At 40.6% G+C, this 27,150-nt stretch overlaps 1 protein-coding gene across 4 annotated transcripts in view; it reads left to right on the top strand.

Moving 5' to 3' along the window:
* ITGA6 (integrin subunit alpha 6) overlaps positions 1–27,150 on the top strand; it is a 76,110-nt gene that overhangs the window by 45,008 nt on the left and 3,952 nt on the right. For 2 of the 4 annotated variants that reach the window (XM_073807571.1, XM_019922423.3), the window contains 20 exons: positions 220–430; positions 1,138–1,331; positions 1,476–1,564; positions 2,276–2,394; positions 7,510–7,608; positions 7,857–7,918; positions 11,643–11,803; positions 11,961–12,104; positions 13,500–13,615; positions 13,730–13,919; positions 14,007–14,090; positions 14,187–14,266; positions 14,418–14,495; positions 14,583–14,685; positions 16,079–16,252; positions 16,434–16,532; positions 16,633–16,743; positions 16,841–16,939; positions 23,337–23,462; positions 26,612–26,741. In XM_073807571.1, the coding sequence (XP_073663672.1) occupies positions 220–430; positions 1,138–1,331; positions 1,476–1,564; positions 2,276–2,394; positions 7,510–7,608; positions 7,857–7,918; positions 11,643–11,803; positions 11,961–12,104; positions 13,500–13,615; positions 13,730–13,919; positions 14,007–14,090; positions 14,187–14,266; positions 14,418–14,495; positions 14,583–14,685; positions 16,079–16,252; positions 16,434–16,532; positions 16,633–16,743; positions 16,841–16,939; positions 23,337–23,462; positions 26,612–26,719 (2,447 nt within the window). In that variant the 3' untranslated portion in view covers positions 26,720–26,741. The remainder of the gene's footprint in view (positions 1–219; positions 431–1,137; positions 1,332–1,475; positions 1,565–2,275; positions 2,395–7,509; positions 7,609–7,856; positions 7,919–11,642; positions 11,804–11,960; positions 12,105–13,499; positions 13,616–13,729; positions 13,920–14,006; positions 14,091–14,186; positions 14,267–14,417; positions 14,496–14,582; positions 14,686–16,078; positions 16,253–16,433; positions 16,533–16,632; positions 16,744–16,840; positions 16,940–23,336; positions 23,463–26,611; positions 26,742–27,150) is intronic. The other 2 variants (XM_073807570.1, XM_019922422.3) reach the window with 1 other exon arrangement.

Genomic DNA, 27,150 nt, shown 5'->3' with positions numbered 1-27,150 from the left:
CCAAATAGTATAGGCGCTTTTCTTTAAAAGTCTTAATACGTTCCCGTAGAAAGCAATGCAGTAGCCTACTACTTTGTACTTGTGTCACATCTCTTGGCTCTGTGACTCTTATCGTAGATGTGATAGCTGGTGGGGAGGGTCAGAGGAGAGTGGTGGGAGTAACCAGTGTTACATACCTCCTGAAAAACAGAGTTGATATGTACTGTTTTGTTTTTCTAGGGTTTTCTTTGGACTCAGGGAAGGGTATTGTTTCCAAAGATGAGATCACTTTTGTATCTGGTGCTCCTAGAGCCAATCACAGTGGAGCTGTGGTTTTGCTTAAAAGAGACCTGAAGTCTGCGCACCTTCTCCCTGAGCACATATTTGACGGGGAAGGGCTGGCTTCTTCATTTGGCTATGACGTGGCAGTGGTGGACCTTAACAAAGATGGGTAAGAACCTCTTAGGTTATTTTTTATGTGCAAAGAATTCATTGCTGCTCTGGCTTCTGTAGGTCTTGAGAAGAAATATCCTTTCAGGTTAGTTGATGGAAAAAATATTTCTGCTGCCAGGTTTTTACCATTACATCACTCTTCCTCACTTATATTTTGGCAGTAGGCATCTGTTACCCTCCCCAGCGGGTAGGATTACATTTTCAGTTTTCAGTTTTACTATGTGCTGGGATCATGGGTCCGTGAGAATTAAACTTTAACTCAAAAAAAAAAAAAAAAAAAAAACCACCTACGAGGTTCTGTTCTCTGGTTTCTTGAGGGGCTGTTGGAGCATCCAGAATGTCCTGTTGAAAGTAGGGATTGGTGACAAAGTCAATACAAAGGTCTCTGTGGCTGGTGGTGCCAGTTTGGGTCTCGTAGAGAGATGAGGGTGGAGGGGAGTGGAATCTTTACTGGGAGTCTGCGCACTATAGATGTAACTTGGGAACTGGCTTCAAGTTCTTACTCTTGATATTTTTCTTTGGGTGTTTATTAGAGGCTACCTTGGTTTTTAAAAAATACTTTAATTGATGATATATAAATTCCAGATTTGAGGTCCTTTTATCATATCTCTTTGTGTCCTTAATACCTGGGCATGTGGGATTCTCCCTAAGCTCGCTGGTATTTTAGCCAATGGTTCACAGTTCTTCCCCTCATTATGTTTTCAGGTGGCAAGATATAGTTATTGGAGCCCCACAGTATTTTGATAGAAGTGGAGAAGTCGGAGGTGCAGCGTATGTCTACATTAACCAGCAAGGCAGATGGAATAATGTCAAGCCAATTCGTCTTAATGGAACCAAAGATTCTATGTTTGGCATTGCGGTCAAAAATATCGGTGATATTAATCAAGATGGCTACCCAGGTAGACAATAGATTATGAATTGGTCATGATTTATAGATTATTTGATTGTCTAAAATAGTGAGTGCTCATGGCATCTTATTTTAAAACATTGTATTGGAATGCTTTTAAAATTTAATGTTTGTTAAAATGTGGCGTTGTCAACAGATATTGCAGTTGGAGCACCCTACGATGGTAAGGGGAAGGTTTTTATCTATCACGGATCTGCGAACGGAATAAATACCAAACCAACACAGGTAACCAGATAACCTGGATTTCTACAACAAAGGTCTCAACAGTTTGCTTTCTAATGGAATGTTTAGGTTTATATGAATTTTCACACTAATCATGTTTTATTTACAAGTCTACAATAGTATGAATTTTGTTTTCATAAAAAATGTATTATTAGAAGATAGCTTGTAAATAGATATAAATGCAATGACCTGGTTGTTTTAAATTGTAAAATTTCTTTGGTGAATTAGGAATCAAAGTAAGCCAAAGGAAAAGTTTATTCTGACAGCATAAATAGATGGAAATGTGATATATTTCTTTTAGTAGCGTACTAAATAGAGATGAAACTGGACGACCATAAGAGAGGATTGTAATTGCATAGAATTCAGATACCAAAAACTAAAAATTGCTTTTGAGAAAAACAAGACATTTGGAGAGCAGGTAGAGAGGTTTGGTTTGAAATAACACTGATCGACTTAATATAGTACACAAGCTCATCAAAAGTTGTCTCTTTTGTCTTTTGAGGTACAACATAAATCAGATAACTTTTATGAAATAAAATGTATGAAGTGTTGGACCATATGTATACTTATTTATGATTTAGTTTTGATTTAATGTAATTTATAAGTAACCCCTTAATCTTCAGTTCAAAAGAGACTTATGTGCCTTTTTCAAAGCATGGATAAGAGGCTCATTTTAGTGGCCCAGTGTCCATTCTGATGCCCTGTTCCTTTCAGATTCTCCAGGGTAAATCACCTTTTTTCGGGTATTCAATTGCCGGAAACATGGACCTTGATAGAAATTCCTACCCCGATGTTGCTGTTGGTTCCCTCTCAGATTCAGTAACTATTTTCAGGTGTGTAATCTCTGACTTAAAGCATGTTTGGTAATCCGCTTACACTAGAATTTTTTTACCTTTTGAATTGAAATTTGTTAACAACTATACTTCAAAGGGAAAGGCTTGTATGAATTTTGAATATTCTTTTTCTCTTCAGAGTAGTGTAATGATGTAATAAAAACCTATTTTGTAAAGTCTTGCTGTAATTTTGAACTAGTTTTTTTAAAAAGGTCAGAATGGGTGGAAATTTTTTACTTTTGGATATATTTCAAAAACCTTTATTTTCATAAAAACTGAAACAGAAAATTTGACAGTATAAAGAATATAAAGATGGAAATAAATGTCCTGTATTTCACCATCCATTATGAAACTCCAAAATTTTGGTTTATATCCTTCTAGTTTTTAATCTTCTGTGAATATACACATATGTTTAACAAAATTGAGATCATAACGTACATATTGTTTTGTAACCTGCTTTTGTTGGTTTGTAACGTATAGTGGCCTTTTTCCATGAGTGAGTTTATAATGCATAGTGGACTATCTCCCTGTCATTGAGTACTTTTCTGAAATGAAGTTAATGGTTGTCTGAGATATCCCATGGCCGGATCATAGTTTACTTAACCACTGCCATACTGTCATTGGACACATTTATGTTGCTTTCCCGGTTTGGTTTTTTGCTCCTATTATGATACACAAAGCTGTGGTCAATATCCTTAATTTTCTTTGTGTCCTGGATTATTTCCTTATGGTAAATTCCTAAAAGTGAGTTGCTAAGTTGAAGGCTCATGTGTGTTTTAGGACTTGTGATTCAGGTTCACAAGTGAGATGACCTCCAGAAAGGCTGCAACAGTGTGCCCATCAGCTGTGTCTGAGTCCCCTTATCCCAGCAATTCCATCACTGCTGGAAATCACCAGGAAAAATTGTTAAAGAAGTTTTTTTTATTATTTAAAAAGCACATTCTTTAAAAAAAAAAAAAAAAGGTTAATACAGAATTTCAGTTAAGCGCAAGTTCCCCAATATTCTCTTCTTCCACGAAACAGCTTTTAATAGTTTTGAGTCTCTCTCCAGTTCTAGGGTATCATCAAAAGGCCATACTATAACTGCTGTTCTCTTTTCTGGCTTTTAAAAATTAATCTCTTCAGTTATCTCTCCTTGTTAATGCAGATACATCAATCTTACTCTTTCTAACAACTTAATATTATTCCATAATATGCATTTAATGAATCCTCAGTTGATGGAATTTTTAGACAGTCTTTGACTTTTAGCTATTATAAACAGTGTGCCGTACAGTATATTGTGTGTATCTCTGTGTAATGGATTTTTTTAAAGAAAAATTCCTAGAAATAGAATTGCTGGGATGAGGTTAGCACATTTTTTTTATTGATACATATACCCACAGAAAAGTGCTAGCGATTTATGCTCACCAAAACAACCTGCTAGAGGGCCCATTTTCTCACACCCTTACCAACATTGAACAGGATGAATCTATTTAATTTTTGCCAGTGTGATATATGTGATCTCATCTTTTGAGTGAATTTGCATTTCTTTGCTCATTGGTGAGAGTGAACCATGGGGGTTTGTTTTTTTAAACTATTTGGCTCTATAGTCATTTTTATCTAAAGAATGTCTTTAAAGAAATAGGCAGTGATGTACAATGAAACCCTAAAAGAAGAAAATCTGTGCCGTATGTACACTTGGTGCCATCATTGCCCTTTGTTCTTCCAGAAGGTGCAAGTGTAGATGTGGCCTCTATGTCTAAATAGAATCCTAAGCAAGACCCCTGGGGGTAGGAAAACGACACCAGGACACCTCTGAAGAGCACGCTATTTAAAAAAACTAGAATATACTGTACGTTTATATAACGTAGTATAGAATACTCTAGAAAAATAGTTTTCTAGTTAAATGGCAAGATCTATGAAAGCCATTTTATATGAAAACTAAGAAGCACAAGAGACGTTACAGATGACAAAAGTAGGAGATGTGAAAATAAGTGGAGAAAAATGTATCTGGGATATGAGGCCAAAGGAAGAAGAAAAAAAAAATTTAGTTAACTGAATGAATGTGTGTTACTACCTTTATATGCCTGTTTCTCTCTGTACATATAAGTGTTAGGTATTAACCTTAAAATACTCAACATTTTTAAAAGGTGGAAGAGTATAGCATAACATTCAAGTATTTTAGCAAGTTTCCATCAGAAAGCAATGTGAACTTCTAGTTCTAGTTTGAGGCATAGACCTCAGGTGTCAAGAAGACTTGAATTTCTGTAACAAAATTTGGTTACGACGTCTTTCCCAGTAGATAACCTGACTTTAGCCAATTAAATATTTGCCTCTGTATGTAATTGATATTTTAATATCCTTACTTTCCCATCCTCATAAGTAGGTTGACTGTGAACCCTGTAAATGTGTTCCTTCATTCCTCATAGATAGTATGAAAATAAATTTCAAAAGCCTTTGATAATAAGATAATAAGAAATAAGGTAACTCCCTTATTTTACAAACAAGGAAAATGGAGGCCCAGGACTTGCTTGAACTTTTAAGGCTGGATCCTGTGAGAACAGGGCGTGGTACCTAAATCCTCCCAACTTCAGTCCCTGGGCATTTCTCCCCACTAAATTATACTAGTACTTCAGGGTACTTAATAAATAAATGCTAATTAAACATGAGACAGCTGAGCCATAAGATTTGCTTTATGTGTTAAGACATTTTTTATGATTCATATATAATGTGCACTCAAAATTGTGTGTGTATGTTGTGTGTTTAAAAACAGAAATAAAAATAGGATTTAGGCAGAAGTATGTGTTAAAATATTTCCTTTTGAAATTTATGCCGCACTAAAGCCCTAATACTATTGTATGTAAAACACTCTAGCATGTGTAGCAACTGGCTTTAAAATATTTGTGAATTTTTGCCTTTTAAATATGCTCTCAAGACTTTAAGAACATATCTACAGGCGTACTTCGTTTTATCGTACTTTGCTTTATTGCGCTTCACAGATACTGTGTTCTTGGTTTTTTTTTAACAAATTGAAGGTTTGTGGTGAGGTGCCATTTTTCTAATATTTGTTCACTTCATGTCTCTGTGTCACATTTTGGTAGTTCTTGCAACATTTTAAACTTTTTCATTATTATTATTATTTTCATTATGGTTGATCTTTGATATTATTGCTACGACTTCCTGAAGACCCAGATGCTGGTTAGCATTTTTTTTTATTTTTTAGCAATAAAGGTGTTTTTTTTCTTCTTTTTTTTTTCTCTTCTTTCTTTTTCTACAAACCCTTGTGTCGAGGGCTGACTTTGAATAGATTGCGGCGAGGGAGCTGCTCTGCTAATAAAGTATTTTTTAATTAAGGCATGTACATTGTTTTTTTAAGACATCATGCCATTGCAACTTAATAGACTACAGTATAGTGTAAACATAACTTTTATATGCACTAGGAAACCAAAAAATTCAAGTGACTCCTTTATTGCAATCCTTTTGCTTTGTTGCCGTGGTCTGGAACCAAACCTGTAGTATCTCCGAAGTATGCTTGTAGCTAGGATCTTAGAAATTAGTAGCTGTCTAAATGTAAAATAACAGTAGAAGGGTTAAGATAGTTAAGATAAAGGGAAATGAAGAAACAAAATGTAGGCAGCATTTGCCCTTCAATTGGCTCCTGGCTTCCCCAGGAAGGTACTCAAAACCTCTCTGGCCTACTGATAGATGGATTCCAGAAGTTCAAAGTAGCTGTTTGGAATTTGGATACATTTTCTTGTCGAAACACTTTTCTCCAGAATGGCTGGGTTTACCACAAACCCACTAAAGTCAGGGTGACTGAATCCCTGTGGTAGTGGAGCAATAGAACCTGCTCTGAGTCCATGCTGGAGAGCAAAGGAGCAGAGAGGTGCGCTGTCTCCCCAGCCACCATACACTTGTACTTCCCTGCCTCTGGGGCAGGGGTTAAGCCGTAGGCCCTTGGTGACCCCTTGGCTGTGGGAAGTAGGGAAGAATACGTAAGGGAGAAAGATGATGTTTTTACATGGTGAGCAGGGCTAAAGTTGTGGGACTCAGCTTCTTGTGTGCTTGTGAGGTTGGGTTAGGCAGAGCAGAGGGGGGAAAGGATAAAGGATTCAAGGTTTTGCTTGTAGAGATATTGTGCGGGTAGAAAAGCTGTAGTCAGTACTGGCAGCAGGTGGACAAAGGCTTAAGGTTGGGGGTGGGAGATTCCGAGGGAGGATAGGAAGGGCACATGTTTGTAAGATGGGGACCTGTATGTTCAGGATTTGCCTGGATTACTAAAATTCACATGCATGTAGAAATCCTGACAGCGAGCACCCCAGGTGTTAGGTGTATGTTGGTGTAATCTTTTTTTGGCAAGATTACTCAGAATTAAAAATGCATGTGTTCTTTGACTCAGAAATTCTGCCTAGGAGTTTAATCCTACAGATAAATAGATGTATGTATTTAGGACGCATACATGTGCATGGATGTATATGCAAGGATGTCTGTCAGAGCAGAAAGACTTAAAAAAATTATCGATGTCTACTGATTAAGGACTGGTTAAATAAATGATGTTATGTTGACACATGCAACACCACCAGCTGTGAAGAACAACTAGGTTTGTGTGTATAGATATGAGAAGACCTCTGAAATGTTAGTGCATGAAAAAAAGTAACATGCAGAGCGATAAGCATGAAAAGCTCCCACTTAGAAAATAGATGCATGTTATTATATTTAATTTTAGATAACATTTTTAACTGAAACTGACTGATAACGTCTGGAAGGACATGCAAGTCTCCTTAGGGGTTTAGGTGGGGACGAGACATATTTGCCTGAAAACTCTGGAACTTTTACATGTTGCCCATATTTTCTTTCAGTTTAAAAAACTCTAATATTAAAATCATTAAAACAATCTATAATTTTAAATAAATCATATTTAAACATTTTTATAAATATCGTGTAAACAGGTTTTAAATTATCTCTGTTAACAGTTGTTTTCTTTAGCAGTGTGGGAGCAGCAATCACATTGGGGAACATTTTTTTTTCCTGTGGTTTTTAAGATGCCACATCTGAGGATGCCTATCTATTATGTGAGTTCATCTTACCTCCAAGTAGCAAAGGGCTGAGCTTGTTTTTTCACTCCTTTGTCTTCAGATCCCGGCCTGTGATTAATATTCAGCAAACCATCACAGTTACACCTAACAGAATTGATCTCCATCAGAAAATGCCCTGCGGGGCGCCTAGCGGGATATGGTGAGCGTTTGCGCTGTGTCCACTCTTCCCCCATGTCACGTCTCTGCTTGATGATGGCCCTGTTACCCTGAGGAGCCACAGGGAAGATTAAGAGAAATGGTCAAAGGGAAGAGGAATCTGTCAAGTGAATATATAACATTTTACTCATCAGTCGTCACTGGGGGGATTTCAGGGCTGGGGAACGTGTTGGGATATTTTTCTAGGGCAATAATGCATCTCTTAAGAAATATGTGTTTGATTTTATACAGCCTGAAGGTCAAGGCCTGTTTTGAATATACTGCCAAACCCACTGGTTACAATCCTTCAATAAGTAAGTACCTGCTACTTTTAAAATTATATCTTTTCTGTCTGCCAGGTTGAAAGTTGCATAAATAATAGAAGAATAAAAAACTGTAATGGCCAGAATGGGTCCATAAATTCTGGTTTAAAGAACTAAGTCTATCTGTTGTCTCCTCTTTAATCAGGAGGGTGAAGCCCAAGGGGAAAACTGCATTTGGTCCCCATTTGAAGTTTCCAGAGCAGATGATGTAGGACGGAATGAATGCCTTGGAAAAGTACTCATTTGCTTCCACAACCGTTTCCTCCATTTCTGTCTTTGAAAAGCAGTGTGGAAAATTGGTTTTGTACTTGTGAGGTGGAGGGTGGTAGCTGTAGAAGAGTGACCGCAGGAGCCTGCGTCCTGCTCTAATAATTACCAGTTTATAGTCTCTTTGCTGCCCAGTCCCCTCCCAGAGGCCTCCATGGCCCAGAACACCCAAGCTGTGTCCCCGAGGGTGGGCCCTGGGGGGACGTGAAGGCCGGCCTTGAGAACTCAGAGACTTGGGCCCTGCTCCTGGTTCCAGCACCGATGCTGACTGACCCTTCAACACAGAGCAAGTCCCTTAACGTTTGAGTTTTTATTTTCCTATCAGTTTAAAAAAAAAAAATGCAGGAAGGGTGGTCTATTCTCATGCCTTTCAGTTTTTACTCTACCTTGAGATGGAGTGAGTTCTCTTAGGGTTTGTCCGTGTTACCTAAAGTATTACTTTCTTTTCTTCATTAAAAAATGTCCCTTTATAACACCCCAGAATTTGACAGCTAAGTCGGCCTTCACCCAATCCATGCTGTCATAGGCCCACTTGGCCTTCATCTTACCGGATTTTAAACTGTCCTCAGGTGGTTTCTTCATCTCTTTGACCTTTTTAGGCCCCTTCTTCTGGGCCACCTCCTGCTGTACGGTCTCCCCACAGGATCTGTGGACCTTGCATGGAGTGTGCACGGTGTGGGTGTATTAGGACTTTCTACACCGGAGGAGCTGTGGCCTTTCACTTTACTTTTGATGTAGCCGGCATTTTATTGAGTACAGAGAATCGTTTTTTGTGTGGCTTTCAGTGACGACATATTTTATGATTTCTCACAATCTGTCATCCTCTCAGTGTAGTTTGTGTTGTTTTTACCCAAATACAGTGCCTTACACTTGCTGGCTTGGGTGACGGGCCTTGTACCATTGTGTTTGGAAGTAGCCTAGAGAGACCAGGAGAAACAGTGATTCTTTGACTGGGCAAGGAGAGGAAACGGAGACACGTTTTTTATTCTATTGGTCATGTTCTCAAACCACTCTGTTTGCCTGTAGATGTGAAATCTCACCGGAACACTCCGTGTCTTCCCCCAGATCAATCATTTCTACAAAATAAATTACACACTTCCTTCTAGCTTTAATGCTGCGCTTGATGCCATGTAAATGAATTTTATATTCTGTAACTACTCCATTAACCAAGTGTTTATGGATGGCCTACTATAGATAGAACTTTTTTTTCTGAAGACATTGAGAGAAAACCAGTTTTCATTGCCTTTGCTTCCACGGTATTGGGAAATTCTGAATCAAATAAAGCAGAACTTGCACAAAGCTGCAGAAATTAATACCTCTAAAATCTGTGTTCCCAGTGTCAGAGAGTGTGAGCTTATTGTCTGACTAGGCTGTTTTAACTCGGCAGTCCTCAGATGTGGTGTTCCATACGTACAGATATTTATAATTGAGCCTTAATGACTATTCTACTTGGCTTGCCCCTCAAAAGGTCAGCAAAGGTGGCCGGCAAGGATTTTAAGATGATGTGAACTGTCTGGAGGGTCAGAAAAGGTTAGAGTGGGTTTGGTAGATAAACGGTTTTAATGCACCCACACCCTCCCCTGCTTTTGCTGTGAGGCGCACTCAGCACGTGAGCCTTCGTCTGGTTCATTGTGAAGTTAGCAGGTCACTGATAAATGGATGATGTCAAGGTTCACAGAGGGCCTAAAATGGAGGCCCGTTCCATTTGGCAGCCGTGACATTTAGGAATTCTTTAGATGGACACAGAAATTACTATTGAAACTGTCATTTCTAAATTTTGGCCTTCCACATTGGAACAGCTATTGTTTGAGCATAAGGATGACGTCACATTGTGTGCACGCAAATGTGCATTGGCCGTATGTTGGCGTGTATGCTTCTGTTCATCTATTCTACCAATTATGTTTATGTCAGGTGTTCTGCCGTTGCCGGGGAGTACAGTGGTGAACCGACCGAGGTGGTCCCTGGCACGGCTTTGCCTGGGAAGATGGTCAGGCAGTCACAGGTCAGCCGTCTAAGTGTGGTTATGGGAGGAATACTGTCGGACCCCCAGGAGGGGCGAGGAGAGGCTTCCTAGAGGAAGCGATGTCCACGCTGAGATCTGAAGGAGGAGTAGGGTTAGTCAGCCAGTGACGGGGAGTCAAAAAGTAGGGGGTGGTCCAGCCGGCAGAAGGGGAGAGTGACTTGTGCAGAGGCCTAGGGGAAGTGGGAACCTGCATGTCTAAGAGGCTTTGTAAGGCAGTCGTCTTTTGTGTTTGTGACAGAGACTGTAGGATTTGCCTCCATCCCTCACTGCAGGTCCCTGGGCCAGCCACCTAGCTCTGTGGGCCTCCAGTTCTTCATGTGGAAGAAGAGGGAATTAAAATAGATGCTCTTAAAAAGGTCTCTTCCAAACTCTAATGTGAATATTAGAACATGGGTTACTCATTTTCTGGAGCAGATTTTTTTTCCTTGAAGCTACCTGCCCTGGCCCTGTACACACTGGTTCACTTCCTCTTCTGATGGTTAGTGAGTGATTAATAAATGTAAGTCATTTAAGTGTTGGCCCATAAAGAAACACAGTTGAGTTAGCAGTTACATATAGCGAACTGGCAACGAATGCATTCTGAAGTCAAGAAGTGAGATTTTGATCATCCAAACCCTAGCTTGTCTGCAGGCTCTGTTAGTGTCGGTAATCGCAAGCAGGATGTGCCTTCTGGGGCTTTGGAAGTGGAAACTTTGGTTGTCGGAGCTTTATTAGCTAACAAACGGGCCCTCTAGTCCCTGAAAGGAAGTATATTTTTACCTTTTAATTCTTTTTCTTTTTTAAGTGAAAAGTCTCATCCTGTTGTCAAAAGACATCTCCATCTCTAACATATATATTGTTCCTCTTTTAGACAACTCTCCTTTATCAAAGCTTCTTAAACTTGAATGTGTGTAAGAACCACCTGATGATCTTGTTAAAATGCAGATTCGGGTTAAGTAGGTCTGGCTGGGGCCCAAGGTTCTGCATTCCTGCCACAACTCAGGAGAAGCCCCTGCTGCTGATCTAGAGAACATTTTTGAATTTAAGCATCGGACTGTTGAAGGGGGAGTCAGTTTAGGCGCTTAGGGAGTGTTGGCTGCCCTCCTGTTGTCTGAGGTACTCTTGAGTTCTAGAAACACAGTCAGACACTGATTCTTAGATGCTGCTCTGAGGTTTTGACTTACTCTCGAGCTCCCCCAGGTGGCCCAATGGAACTGTAGCTTTAAAACATTATTCACAGCAATGGGTAGGAGAGAACAGCTTGATTTGAAACATCATAATTCAGTCAGAATGTACATTACCAGGGAATATGAAGGAAAACAATGGCAGTGGGAACAAGTGTTCTAGGAGGGATTAAAATATATCAAAAAGGGACTCACCATACTTACAGCTGCCTTGTGTACGAATGCACTTCTGAGTTGCCATGATGTTGTTGATTACACCTAGCCATTGCGGGCACACTGGAGGCTGAGAAGGAAAGAAGAAAATCTGGGCTGTCATCAAGAGTTCAGTTTCGAAACCAAGGTTCTGAGCCCAAGTATACGCAGGCGCTCACTCTGAGCCGGCAGAAGCAGAAGGTGTGCATCGAGGAAACCCTGTGGCTCCAGGTGAGGGCTGCAGACAGATCAGTTCTTTTAAAGGGTGACGTGGAGATTTCTGACATTTATACCAGCCACCCATTTTCCAGTACAAAGGAAAGCATTGTTTCGGAGTTCCCCAGTAGCAAGTATAGCATGCTTAACTGTACCTCTGCATACTTTCCAGGAAAATATCAGAGATAAACTGCGTCCCATCCCCATAACAGCTTCAGTAGAGATCCAAGAGCCGAGCACTCGGAGGCGAGTGAATTCACTTCCAGAAGTTCTTCCAATTCTGAATGCAAACGAACCCAAGTCTGTTCATACAGATGTAAGTCTTTCTGACTTTCATTTTGCCAATTGTTTGCCCTGTTATTGTGCTAAATCAGACATCTCTGAAGGCAATAGAACCAGTGATTGATTTGCTCTAAAGGCCATTCCTTGGCAGTAAATAAGCTTTTTAACATATGCAAGGTTTGTTGCAGAAAATGTTTCCCAAATTAGCAGTGAACATACAGGGTACAATTGGAGCCAGAGAGTATTTTTCTTAATAATTTTTGGCCACTGCAACTTACTGAGGCTATAATTGACAGAACTTACTATTCTCACATCAAGTTTCTCCTGTAGCTGTATGGAGGAAGAAAAATGCATTGTATTTGATCACTGAGAGCATTAAAATGTAGAAAAGAAACTGTTGTTAGTCTGAACGTGAAAATCAAGGAGTATCAAAATTCAGCAAGGCAAAAATGTATTAACAGTGAGATAGTCATTTAGTGCCTAATGTAGCCTCTGTAATCTTAGGAAGAAAAATTTAGATTGGATGGCTTGCTGTATACCACGTATGAGGTGCGGTCTGTTTGCTAGGGTTTAGGATGGCTGAGATGCCAGATTAGGCTGGGGAGTGGTGACATCTTGATTTGGCGTTTTGTACTTGTCAAAATCTAGTTCATACTGGAGTGTCCACTCTGAGGCACCTGGTTCTAATGGCTCACGGACGAAGGTTTTCACGAGTGAGTTAGGCTTGGGGGCTGATGCCTAAATCTGCACATTGTAGTTGATTGTCATCAAGCATAGTTCCTTGTATACTTTTCAATATATCTCAATGTCATAGTCACATTAATGTTTCTTGTGTATATTGCCAGCTCCATAGTCACGTTAAACGTGACAAGCAAGGAGACCGTTTTCCTCATTATTTATCAGTGTGATTATTGAGCACCCCTTAGCACAGTGCAAGATACTCTGCCCTTTGCTTTCCTGACCTTGAACTCTGTTTCCCCATCTGTGCAATGGGGCTCTGAATAGTATATGCCTCATAGGTCCCTTGTGAGGATTACATGAGTTAAAATATGTAATCATGTGTTAGGTAGCACTGTCATTATTATTGGTAATTCTTACAGTAACCCTGTATAGTAGGGAGGTGGTATCCCGTGTCACCTGTGATGAAACTTAGACTCTGAAAGGTTAAGTGACTCGCCCAAAGCCATACAACTGAGTGAGCAGCAGAGCCAGGTTTACTCTTTACTCTCCTACAGCACCTCAGTGCCCTGGCCAGAGTGTTCTGAAAACACAGTTTCATTAAAGGACAGAGTGGGTGTTTGATGCAAAGCATGTTTGTAGCTTGGATTCTGCTGTCGTAATTGTCACACAGGGAAATGAACTGTATGGAAACAGTCACCTATTTAGAGTCCTAAGTGATGTAAATTACAACGATTTTGTTTTCCTACAGGTGCACTTCTTAAAAGAGGGATGTGGAGACGACAACGTATGTAACAGCAACCTTAAGCTAGAATATAAATTTTGTACCCGAGAAGGAAATCAAGACAAATTTTCTTATTTACCAATGTAAGAATTGCTCCGTAGCACTAGCAAAAATGACTCTGGCTTTGCAGTGACTTTTTGTGAAGGGTTATTGAAAATGTGTTGAGAGCTTTGTCATTTTCCTTTTGTTTTCAATAGTCAAAAAGGTGTACCAGAACTAGTTCTAAAAGATCAGAAGGACATTGCTTTAGAAATAACAGTGACAAACAGCCCTTCCAACCCAAAGAATCCCACCAAAGATGGTGATGACGCTCATGAAGCTAAACTCGTCGCCACTTTTCCGGACACTTTGACTTATTCTGCATATAGAGAACTGAGGGCTTTCCCTGTAAGTATTTCTGGAGACCATGTTGGACGGAAAAAACATTGTGTGGCCGGTGAATGTGTTGTGATCTGGTATGTTCTTCTGTTACAGGAGAAACAGTTGAGTTGTGTTGCAAACCAGAACGGCTCACAAGCAGACTGCGAGCTTGGGAATCCTTTTAAAAGAAATTCCAGTGTGGGTGATGCCTTTACATACTGTATTTTAATGTTTCAAATAACACTACAGTGTCGATATGCTCAGTCTATGTTAACAGCTATTTCTGTTTTTTAGGTTACTTTTTATTTAATTTTAAGTACAACCGAGATCACCTTTGACACCACAGATCTGGATATTAATCTGAAGTTGGAAACGTAAGAGTTCTTTCAACCTTCCATTCAGAATTGTTTCATGAAAACACAGCCAGTCAATGAATTGGCCTTTATCTAAAGCATAAAAGAAGTGTAATTTAATGAGAAAACTGACTGTTAAAATAAAACCCTATTGTTTCCTTTTCATTTTCAGAACAAGCAATCAGGATAATTTGGCTTCAATTACAGCTACAGCAAGAGTGGTTATTGAACTGCTTTTATCGGTCTCCGGGTAAGTGTTTGTGTTTAGCACAACAAATCAGTGTTTGAAAGGACCGTTTACAATCCTCACTAAAACTGGTGTTTTTTAATTTAACAGAGTTGCTAAACCTTCCCAGGTGTATTTTGGAGGTACAGTCATTGGTGAGCAAGCTATGAAATCTGAAGAGGAAGTGGGAAGTTTAATTGAGTATGAGTTCAGGGTAAGTGGCCGCAGTTGGCCCTTCTGTTCTGTGTACTGAAAGCTAACATGTGCTGTATATGGTCTTGAATATGTAATTTTAATAAATAACAATAAATACACATGATAAAGTGAGTTTGCCAGCTTTTCAACAGCATACTGGCTTAGTGTAGAAGTCATATTTTCCAGAATGGAGAACCACAACTGTCATTCAACATAAGATTCTGTTCAGAATCCAGTTCAGTTTGGTCCTAGAGAGTTGGAGTTTGGTGTAGAGAGAAAGGAAGAATCGATTTTTCCCCCTCCAGAGTCTGTCTGTAAAACAAAAATCTCAAAGTAATTTCTATCTGGCTTTAGAATGTGTTATGATTTCTTTCTTTCTCTATTATAAGGTCCTCTGTCTTGTTGCTTGTGGTTAATGTTCACGACCTTTCCCGAGCCCAGTTTTGTGATGGTGAATGTGGGTTTGGCATATGCCAGTAAGGAAGACGAGTGGTTGCTCTGACCCATTTCAAAGTAGGCGATCCCAGTGGCTCTTGGTCCCGTTGAATGAACGTATTCTCATGGTACAGAGGTGGCTCCTAAGTCGTAGGCACGTTGAGGTCTGTGTGTCTCCAGTCATGCTCTTGAAAACACAGTGACCGTTGTTGAGGTGTGAAAGTCTGAAGTAGCAAGAATGGGCCCACCAGGGACTGCAACAAGGTGAAGAGGCAGAATTCTCCTCTGAAAGCACCTCTTAGCTCTGCAGACATGGATGGGACAGGTAGTGGGTGGTGGTCATGGCACCTAGGCAGTTGTGGCTGAAGGAGAGGTCTGTGGGTTCCGGAGCAGTCCTCCACAGAAATTCTTTTGATTTCTGCTGCAGGGAATTGCTCCCTGCCTGCCCCCAGCTTGCACTCGTGGGTTCCTGGCTGCCAGAAGGGTCCTACTCCGGGTCTGTCAGTTGTTATCCCAAGCCTCCCCTGCGTAGTAAGGACGGGGACAGCTTCATTTTTGCAGCAGGTGGGGCTTCCCAGAAGCAGGTGGTGGGTGCACTGCCACCGCACAGGCTTGGTCATCTGCCAGGCAGTGTGGTTACAGAGCGATGCACAAACACACATGTGACGTTTTCCTGGGTCTGTTGAGAGCCTGGCGTATCTACACTGCAGATTCTGTTACAACAAAAGTTGTTCCTGGATGGAATGAACGATTATTTCTCTTCGATCTCTCTTTTCTTTCTGTTTTTATTGACAGGAATCTTTAAGCACACGTCTCTATTTTGAATGCCCTATCCATACTCCATTTTTGGAAACTGTGCTTTTATTGTAGTATTATGCCAGATACTTTGGCTTTTTTTCTCTTGGCAACAGGAACTGCTTACTTAATTTTATGTTGAGGGAATTACACTGAGATAATAACGTATTATTTTCTAACAGGTGATTAACTTGGGCAAGCCTCTTAAAAACCTCGGCACAGCAACCTTGAATATCCAGTGGCCAAAAGAAATTAGCAATGGCAAATGGTTGCTTTATTTGGTGAAAGTAGAATCCAAAGGATTGGAAAAGATAGCTTGTCAGCCACAAAATGAAATAAACTTCCTGAAACTAAAGGTAGGCTGGTGGATTTTACACTTAAATTATTTCTGCGCCTTTGGTGATGGGAGAAGGGTGAAGATTAATTGTCAATCATGTGAATTTGGCACTGTTTGGGGAGGGAGAGCTCAAGACATTTGTACAGTAGTACCAAAAAATTACCTTAGGTGGAACTATTTTTGGATGTAATTCTTTTCAGGAGGCTCACAGCTCAAGAAAAAAACGAGAAATTGCTGAAAGACAGACAGACGATGGTAGAAAACTTTCTTTATTTGCCGAAAGAAAATACCAGACCCTCGTAAGTATTTTTCAAGAGCTGTGAATGTTTGACAGGAGGTGGCGGGAAGGCCTTCCCCAGACCCCTGCGCCGTAACCCCTGCTCTTCCTTTTCGCCCCAGAACTGCAGCGTGAACGTGAACTGTGTGAACATCAAGTGTCCGATCCGAGGGCTGGACAGCAAGGCCTCCGTGGTTCTGCGCTCGAGGCTCTGGAACAGCACGTTTCTGGAGGTGGGCTCCGCTGCCGGGCTGTGCCCCTCAAGTTGTCTGCCACCTCCCAGGACATTTCCCTCTTCACTAATGCTTTCACTAACTTTGTCTCCGACAGGAGTACTCCAAGATGAACTACCTGGACATCCTTGTGCGGGCTTCCATTGATGTAACTGCTGCCACCGAGAATATTAAGCTGCCCAATGCGGGCACTCAGGTGAGGGGTCCCCGGGCTTCACTCAGCTCAGAGCAGATCTCTCTCCTCCACCCCATGCCCGTGGCCTGAGGATGTGCTGCTCTGCAACTCATTTCCCTCACGGCACTGTCACCCCCTTTAAGGAGAAAGCAGATGGTATCTTAAGGTGTGGCCCACCCCAAGCAGCGTTTCAACGGAATCATTGCAGAAAGAAGTGATTCCCGGGTCATCTCGATCTGTGGTGCGTGGGGTAGATTTGAGAGCTCTTGGCTCAAGGAGAGAATGGGTGCACCTCCCACGTCTTGTACCGCCCCTGATGCTTGTCACCGTTGTCAGCGTGTCCCCAGTGACGGTAGCCTCACTGCATTATGGGGTAGCTCGTGGCATGTGTGGCCAGCAGCAGTTACTAGAAACGATCTCTATATAGGAATCCAGAGTTGAATCTTGTAAAATCAGTCTCTGGTTATCCTTTGAAATAATTGAAGGAAATTGTCATGCCTCCTCGGACAGGTCTCTTCAGAGCTAAGCACCCTGCTCTTCAGTTTTCTGTCCTGCCCTGGCGCAGCTGAACTGGTTCCGGGTCTCTGCCCTTCCTGGGCCGGCCCCAGGCAGGGCTGAGCTGCCTCCTTCAGCTTACCCGAACCTGCCTCCCGGTGTCTCAGACCCAAGCGTCTGTTAGTTCAGCCTAAAATTTGGTTTTGAAACGGTTGCTGAGGATGGTTTGCATTTCTAGCGGCTACCGTTTTTACGTTTGCGTTCTGCTGAAACTTCCAGGTGTTTTCATCAGAATGTGCTGTCAAGCGGTATTTCCCATATCCCACCCTTGAGCAAATTTACAAAATCTAAATGCATGCCTTTAGGTGTATCCTTGCATTTTATGTGATTTACTTTTGGTCCGTGGTTTGGGTTTACGGCATACTTTCGAGTCTCGGTCATTTGCTCTTTGTTAACTTTCTATCCCTGCAAGCTTTATCTTTTTTAAAACCAAGAGGCGTGCCTGCTGTGTCTTCCTCCAGGTAATTAAGAAAACTATTGAACAAGAGTAGGAGCTTGTGTACCACTAGTCAGAGGTTCCTTGTCGGGGTCTGGCACCCACAGGGGCTTGTATCAAGCTCGCAAAGTAAATGCCTGCAGGTTACAGTTGGGAATGTTTTGCAAAAGAGAATGAATGGAGAAGGAAGGATTGTGAATTACTGTCCTGAAGCTGATCTACTGATGTATTTATGACAGTGTCCTGGCTTCAGTCCTCTCACCAGCTGAAAATCCAGTGAGTCTTCCCGATCACCTTGGTTTCTGGGATATAGTGGCCCTTAGCTGTTAAAATTTATCATCCAAACCAGGACATGTTTATCTGGGCAGGATGCTGGGTCACCTGGTGCAAGCCAGGACTGCCCCAGGCTCACCAGGACGTACCCTCACCCTGGCCTTACATTAACTTTGCAGGTTACTCCAGCCCAGCTTTCTACCTCTTATTAATAAGGCATCATGAGGACTGTCAACTAAACTACACCCTCCCTGAGAATCCTTTAACTCCCTCTCTGACTGAAGGCAGTTGCTGAAACTTCCTGTGACTTTTAATCAGCAACCCTGAGAACCGCTGAGTTTTTAGAGCTGCCAAGAGAAAGAACACCTTAGGGGGAAGGGACTAACTAACATTAATAAAATGTTAATTAAGTGTCTGCCATCTACTAGCTGCTTTACCGATATGCTGTCATTTAGACTGCAGAAGAATGCCAAGGTAGACATTGTACCCACTTTACAAAAAAGGAAGCAGGCACAGAGACAGGATGTCATTTGGGGTCCTGGATTGAAATCTGTACCTGTCTGACCTCAGGGCTCCTGTTCTTTGGCTCTGTGACACTTGTTCCCCATTAAGTCCCCAAATCTCAAGTTTAGATGAGAAAACTTGAGTCCAAAAAGGAAGGTTGTCTCTCCCTCAGGGTCACAGGACCAGCATGTGGAGTTAAGACCAGACCTCGGGCTCAGAGCCCCTCATCAGGTGCTCTTGTTTTCTCGAAGATAATGGAACTAAGTCCCCTCTTACCCAGTCTCATGGCTGGGCCACAAATGCAGATGAGGTTCTCTTGGGTATTTCATGTTCTTCGGGCTTTGAGAGCCCATGCCTACCAACGGGAATTGGAATCTTTGCTGTAATCCTACTTGATTTGTTTAATAATTGGTAGATTTGAAAACGGGTTATTAGTCTCATGTCTAGAACCCATTTCTTTTGAAAACCGAGACTTTTTTTGTAATCTCTAGTCTTCTGTTACCTCTTCTATTAACTGATTTCTGAGATAAAATAGTAGCTCAGATATCATATCTACACGTTTCTTTAGATTTTAAGGTGCAGTTTTGGGAGGCCTAAAGATTCAAACTTAATTCAAGTGTCAGGATGCCTTCATTTTTTATTCCCTCACTTACTGAGGGTTTCAATTTCATTTATACCTTGGTTCCTCTCTCCTTTCCAGTGTCTAGATCATTTTTCTTTGGAGATAGAAGCAAAGGAGGTTGAGTAATTTAGTCTTGTCTTTTGGTGTTAATATTGAAACATCTTCCCATTGCTTTTACTCTAATCCTGGCTTTAAAAAGATGAAAAAAAAAGCCTTTGTTTCCTTATAACCCAACTAATTTCAAGAGTTTTGTGTTCATTTCTTAATAAAACACTTTCAAGATATTGTTACAACAAAGTCAGAGAGAGCTGGTCACCTAACTGAAACAGCTAAGATGGTTACTAAAACTTTAGTATCAATTAAATTGATCCAATTAACAATCCAGTTAGCCATGGACACACTGCGTGCCTTCCCTGCAAAAATGCTAGAGAAGCAAAGTTGAACAAGATAGTGTCAATTGTGAAGAATTTCACGGTCTAGGAGATCGCGAACTGGGAGAGAACTGTTGAAGTCAGCCAAGGAGGAAGGAGATTACCTATGGGTTGTACTTATATAGCCCCATTTCATTCCTAAGGAAGTAGGAAGAGAGTGTCTAAGCTTCCTGGTTGCCAAAGATGAGAAAGAATGTCATAGGTGAGAATAGGCACATCATTTTTCGGGGGGAGGAGCTTTTCTTTTTTTTGGTTCTAAATTCAGAGAAGGACTTGAGATATGGATCCTTTTATAAGATGGATTTCTGATATGAAGAACACTCACTAAGGGGATGGTGTCTTTAATAGAGAGTTTTGTAAAAGATAGGAAAATCCCTTCATTGGGGGGTTTCTTATACTGATGTTCAATAAGAGCGTAGGCTATTACATGACAGAGTGATGTAGGGAAACGGTTTGGCTGGGGGCAAGCTAATGTGGTCTCAGCACTGCTCACTGGTGATGGAATTTAATGCATCAGCAGAGTTAAGCCCTTTTTCCCCTTACGGACACATGATGGATGAGGTTCACATGCACAGGTCATCCCTATGGAAATGCCTAGATTTTAATGAAACCAAAAAAATTTTTTTGATTTTGGAGTTGGAGTAATTTCTACTGGCCTGAACCTGTCATTGTCCATCAGTAACAGTTGCTGTGACAAGATGAGACAAGGCTTCCCGAGCTCTGGGAGTCGCAGCTCACAGTTGGTCTCCCCTCACCTGATTCTAAGGCCAGCTCCACGCAACCCCCATTCTCAGTCCCAGCTGGAGAATGACTGTCATACACACACACACACACACACACACACACACACACACACACAGTTGACAATTTAAGGAAACAAACAATAAAATCTTGCTGACTGGCCTCTCTCGCCTTCCTGGACCGCACTGTGGCCTTGCACACACTGGGTTTGCAGAGCACATCTGGCCTTTAAATGTGTGGCCCAGCCCCTAGCATCAGTCCTCAGTCTTTGATGCACAGTGAGTTGTTTTAGTTTTTAAAACCACACACCACCCCAGCCCCAACCCACAAAATAAACTACCTTGTTCAGCCCTTATGCTGTTGGATTACAGCCTTTTATGGGCATGGTTTCCCCCTATGATCAGCCATTTAAAAGGCTCTGGTATGCGGTGTGACTTATAAGGCTGCTTGCCCTTGCCGTGGACCAGTTTCCACTCTCCACTTCAAGGTTTCATCAGAGCTTATTCTTAAACATGAGGATGGCCCTTCCAAGTCATCACCTTGCCCCAGGGACACACTGTGTGGCTTCCCTGTGCTACATACTAGGGAAGCAAAGTTAAATGAGATAAAGCATAGGCTAATTGAAATAATCTTTTTATTTTAGAATAGTCTGTCTTAGCAGTCACATCAACTATATTATTTCTTCACCAGTCTCTCACCATTCTTTCTTCCCCACTTCGTGGGTACCCCTCTGCTTGAACCAGTAATCTCAAGAAAGGGTTGTTTTAGCTTAAAGCTAGGACACCTGTTGGGGGATGGGAGGCAACAGAAGTGAGCCATGAGGCCCTCCCTGGGGCTGGGAGCTTGAGTGAAACCTCATTGAGAGCATAACAGGAAACATAGTAGCTGAGAAAGGTGTTTATGCTAAAAACTCTAAAAGTGAATTCTTTCCTATTAAATGTTTAAAGGAAAGCATTTCTTACTTTTAAGTATATTCCATAAGCCAAAGGAGGTTGAGAAGCTGTTTTCTAGGATAAGTAGGAAGGGAAGTACTTTAAGAGATTTTTAAAGAAAGAGTTCTAGTATAGTAGTATTGAATCACAGTGTAGACACAGAAGCATTTTTAGGCAGCATCCAGAATTCAATATTAATTTAGAATACGTGAATAGAAACATTTCTCAGAAATTAAATTTTTCCCTCTAAGTTTTCTTTACCCTTCACTTTATATTCTCTAAATTCAAAAATATCAGAAACTTCAAACTGGTAGATCTCTAATCAGTATAGTTTACAAAATCATATTTGTAGCTTTCACCAGGTCTTTTATGTGCTTTGAAAGATCATCTCCTGGGAACAAAAAGTCTCCTGGCGTTACAAAACTCCACTTGAATTTCTAAACCCGTGTAACCAAGTTGTAGCAAATTGCCATAAGCAACTTTTTAGATTTCTAAATAAACACTATTTCTATTTAATTGGTATTTGCCAGCTATCAAGTGTTTAGAACTTAAGCTTCTCATCAGCTGCCACTTAAAGCTCTAAGCTGCCTCTGAATGAAGCCAGAGTCTAGTTTGTCTAAACACATTTTGTAGAAGATGACACCAAGCCATTTCAGGAAATTTTATTCTTATGAGGATCTTTAGTTTGCTATCCTGTTACTGAACTCAGGTTTGGCTTCTTGTCGCTCAAGAATCCAGTTGTGAGAGAGAAGTGTTAGGTAAAAGAAAAGATAGCTTTGTCGAGGAAGCTGGCAATCCTGGGGAGAGGGTGGACTCATATCCCAAAGAACCAGCTCCCCAGGTTTTGCTCAGAGATTATGTAGGGAAAAGAGGGGCTACGTGCTGGAGAGGAGGTAATCTTCTATGTTCGGAGATGACCGTCTCAGTCCTGTGGTTCCAAGTAGCTGTCAGCTGGGGGCGCCCTGTAGGGTCCTGCTCGGTTTCAACCCTAAGGAAGAATTAGAATGGTATCCATCTAATGCCTCTAATACCATCTAATAGCTCCATCCCTATTTTTATATTTCATAACGTCTTTAAAATCTGAGGAAGGAATGTAGGCTTATTGTGCATAAACAGACCCTTTTGTTGCCATTGTTGGATGCTTAATTAAGAGAGGTGACCATTCTCAAAAAGATACCAGGTTATATAGATGTAACAAGATTGGGGTTGTGTCCCTATTGATAATTTTTGAAACTTGGTGATGAATAAATGATGGTTCATTATACAATTTTCTCTACTTTTGTTGATTACAAAAATTTTAAAAACATAAGTTAGCAAAGAAATAATTACTTTGTCAAAACACAATCCAGGACTTCCCTGGTGGCGCAGTGGTTAAGAATCCATCTGCAAATGCAGGGGACACGGGTTCGAGCCCTGGTCCGGGAAGATCCCACATGCCACGGAGCAGCTAAGCCCGTGCACACAACTACTGAGCCTGCGCTCTAGAGCCACGAGCCACAAGTACCGAGCCCGTGAGCCACAACTACTGAAGTCCACATGCCTAGAGCCTGTGCTCCACAACAAGAGAAGCCACCACAATGAGAAGCCCGTGCACCGAAATGAAGAGGAGCCCCCACTCGATGCAACTAGAGAAAGTCCACACGTAGCAACGAAGACACAACACATAAATAAAAATAAATAACTTTATTTAAAAAAAAAACCCCACAATCCAGCATTTTCCAGGTTCTGGGAAAAGATCTCCAAGAAACGTCTCTTAAAGCAGTATTCCGTTACTAAAGGAAAGGATCTCACATCAAAAAGACATCTCACCTGTCCATAGGCTACATTGATCAAAATGTGTCTGGAAGCAGAATTAGTAATATAAACTCATGGTTTAATTCTCGCCTCAGTTTATAATGATATTGCTTTCTTTTATGCCCCATAGGTTCGTGTGACTGTGTTTCCCTCAAAGACTGTAGCTCAATATTCAGGAGTACCTTGGTGGATCATCCTAGTGGCTATTCTTGCTGGGATTTTGATGCTTGCTCTATTAGTATTTTTACTATGGAAGGTAAGTCATATCTGGCACTTGAGTTTTGTGATACAAACTTTATTTCAGGTTTTTTAAAAAGTAAATTAACACTGATAGTATATTTTTTTCATTGCTGCCTTTTCCCAACATTTTACTATGAAACTTTTCCAATATACAGCAAACTTGAGAATTATACAATGAACATCTGAATATCTATGTAACATTTTGTATTTAAAGGTATATAGTATTTGTACATTATAAGGAGCTTCTTAAGTGTGTAAATTTGGTGTTTTTCACATATAATTTAGCACGTTTGGCAAATAACAATTTAAAAAATCTTACCACTATGACCTTTTCTTCATCTAAGATCAAATTCTGAATCTAAGCCAAATTGTTGGGTATCACATTAATCAGAATCTGTATCCCGGTTAATTTCAACTTTCGTAAAGAAATGTTCATGGCAGCAGTTGGGGCTTGTTACAGTTGCAGCTAGATTAGGAATAGGAAAGCATGAAATTAATGAATCCCAGAGTAGTTTTCATAGCCTATATCAAACATAAGGAAGATCCGTGTTTAATATAATGTTCTTCATTAGAATTTGGTCCTGCAAATATAATGTAGTATCTTCCGCCTGCTTTCTACCAGTAAATAGTCTACATTACAAAAAATGTATGAGATGTTGCATACTTTTGTTGCCAGAGATTATGACCTATAGATTTTGGATTATTCTCAGTGAGTAATGGAGGTTCACAGACCTTTATCAACCTTTGTCAACAATCACAACTTGTAAAAAAAAAAAAAAAAACTCAGTTTGTAATGACTTATTCAGCAGCACAACTTGACATGATGTGAAAAGAGGCTCTTTATGGTCTTTATCCTTTACTCATTAGTCTCACTGCAGAAATACTAATGTTTTGATTACTGTGACATTATGTATGCAGTGTGTTACTTTTCTAAAATGCCAAAAATTCTAGGTTTCCAAACACGTCTGGTCGAGAGGTTAACAGATTATGAAACTCCACCGACAATATCTAGGATCAGACTATCCTTATCTTTTCCTTGGATCCAAGAGTATAATGGACAGGGCTCAGGAGATTCTCACTTTCAAATATTGGGCATCTCTTTTTCACTTTATTTTTTCAAGTGACTTCCTCTTGCCAAGATAATTTTCTGAGATAAGTTTCCTGTGTCCTCCAGTTGTGTGATTGAAGCTTGGTATCTGCTCATGCCAAGACCCATCCTCCCATGGGATGTTAGCCAGTCCTACCTCTGATGTTTACTTCAGGTAGTAGGTTTGTCTGATGAGCACAGCCAGCCAATATAGGAGATGCTTTGGAAATTATTTTGATATCAAAAACTGAATGCAAGGTTTGATATTTGAGGATGGCCTTCTGCTCTCCAGAAGAGGTCACAAGAACAATCTTTTTCAAAGCAGATCTTATTGGCAGTCTCTAATGAGGGTAAGTTGAGAGTTAAGAAACCCAAGCTATATAATCTTGGACAAATCATTTCACCTCCCTGGGGCACTGGTTTGCCTTAGCTGCTTAGAAAGTGGGTTGGACTAGATGATCTCTCTCTCCTTTTTTTTTTATGTTCTAAAGTATCCGGACTCACAAGTGAACTCTAAAGTAATTAGACAACTTCTACAACAACCCCCCCATGAAAATCATTTTTATTACTTTATGCTTTCCTTTCTGAAACTGAACTGTTTGCTTTTATTTGCTAAAATAATAGACTTTGAGGACCAGAGAGGACTCTGGTTCACTGGCCTTTAAATTGAGTTTTGCACATCCACGTAGGTGCCAAGACGAAGCTACGCAGGTGGGGCTAGGGGCAGTATCCCCACTTCAGCCAGAGCCGTTGTGACTTTATCTGCTTTGAACATAGGGATTCTGCATAGGGTTTTGTTTGAGGGTATAGGAGAAAAGTCCTCCAGCCTGGTCCAGTCACCTTCATTTTGTAAACAAAGATGCTCACGCCCATGGATGTTAAGAATGTTGCCAAGTTAGAGGCATAACAAGGACTCTTGGTTTGTGGTTCATTCCTTTTCCCACGATATTTACTAGCACGTGTTACTGAAAGTTGGCTGGGTGTGCTCACTGTATAATAAATGTCAGAAATGAATATCCAGATGAATAGCCTAGATCAACAGCCTGGATCAACGCTGCACAGTAAAACTTTCTGTAATAATGGAGATGTTCTGAAGCTGCACTGTCCATTATGGTAATCACTGGTCACATGGTGGCTGTTGAGCACGTGGAATATGGCTAGTGCAACGGAGGTATTGACTTTTAAATTTAATTTAAATCTGAATAGCCTCACGCGGTTAGTAGCTATCACATTGTACAAAGCAGATCAAGATTTGTACTTCGTGAGTTGCCAGGCTAGGCTGCAGAATTTTCCAGGAGGTCAGAAATTGTTCAATCAAGTTATATATCAAAGGGCAGTTCCATGGCCTTATGAATGAGATAAAAGTAAGTAGAAAAAGTTCTCCACGGTTGAACGAGGAAATTATAGTAGAAAGTGGAATTATACCTTTATACTCATTTAGAGTGACCTAACCTGAGGAGCACAGGTTCCTACCACTTAAGTGTTACATGGTGGTTCAGAATTTGGGAAAATGACAGCTGTCGTTGTTTCATGACAGTGTATTTGAATTTATTTTGTGATTTACCTCCACCAAGGCCCCCAAGCAAATGGCATTTATTCCATAAAATTCACTGCGAAGGGCAGAAAAATATTCACAGAATCTATTTTATTTGGATTTGTGCTAAGCCTTAGAGAATTTATTCTTTACACTTTGAATCAGTAAACTGTAGATGTCAATCTTTTGCCTATTTTTAGACTCCGTATTCCCTGCAAGAAGAAACCACCCAAAGCTGTAATCAGATGTGTATATATTTTCCATTTTAGGATGATTTTGGTCCTTAGGATTGGTTACAAATAGAAAAATCAATCAGCTAATGTCATCCATGTAAATGTTTGACCAGAGACCCATGGTAATAGAGTTGGGTTAATTGCTGTCACCATGCAGTACAGCGCAGGGGCTGATCCCTTTTGGTTGATGCATAGTGGTCTCTCTGTAAACAAGCTGTAAGTAGAAAACAGGTTAAAATCTGAGATTTTCTTTTGTTTAGCTTTTATACACAAAACTGTTAACACTGACTAAATACCTTGCTTCCTTATAGTGTGGTTTCTTCAAGAGAAATAAGAAAGCTCATTATGATGCCACATATCACAAGGCTGAGATCCATGCTCAGCCGTCTGATAAAGAGAGGCTTACTTCTGATGCGTAGTATTGATCTACTTCTGTAATTGGTAATTGATCAATGTTTTTTAATCGCTAGCTGTGGGACCCGCTATGGTTGTGGTGGCTAACTTTAAAAGCAACAGCTTGCTGTGTGTGTCCCATTAACAGATGTTTCCAAATGTCCACACTGGCTTGCCTTGCTTGGATTTATTTCATTTATTTCACTTGAAAGCTTACAGTTTTTAAAAAATGCACAAAGCATCTTTCATTGCAGGTGAGTAATTTTGTGGTGTTGTTGTTGTTATTAAACATTACCCACAGCAATGAAGAAAACGGCAACCTATGTACACAAAAAAGGAGGCTTTAGACCTCCACAGTAGCCCAGTTTGCCATGTGTTGTTAATCCAGTATGTAGCATCTCACTTGGAATTTCAAAGATGTATAAGAAATCATCCCAGATTTCTTGTCCATTTTGGA

This window comes from Tursiops truncatus, chromosome 7 (genome assembly GCF_011762595.2).
Source record: "Tursiops truncatus isolate mTurTru1 chromosome 7, mTurTru1.mat.Y, whole genome shotgun sequence".
Classification (NCBI taxonomy): domain Eukaryota; kingdom Metazoa; phylum Chordata; class Mammalia; order Artiodactyla; family Delphinidae; genus Tursiops; species Tursiops truncatus.
Note: the sequence above shows the minus strand (reverse complement) of the source record. Positions and strands in the feature narration are given on the sequence as shown.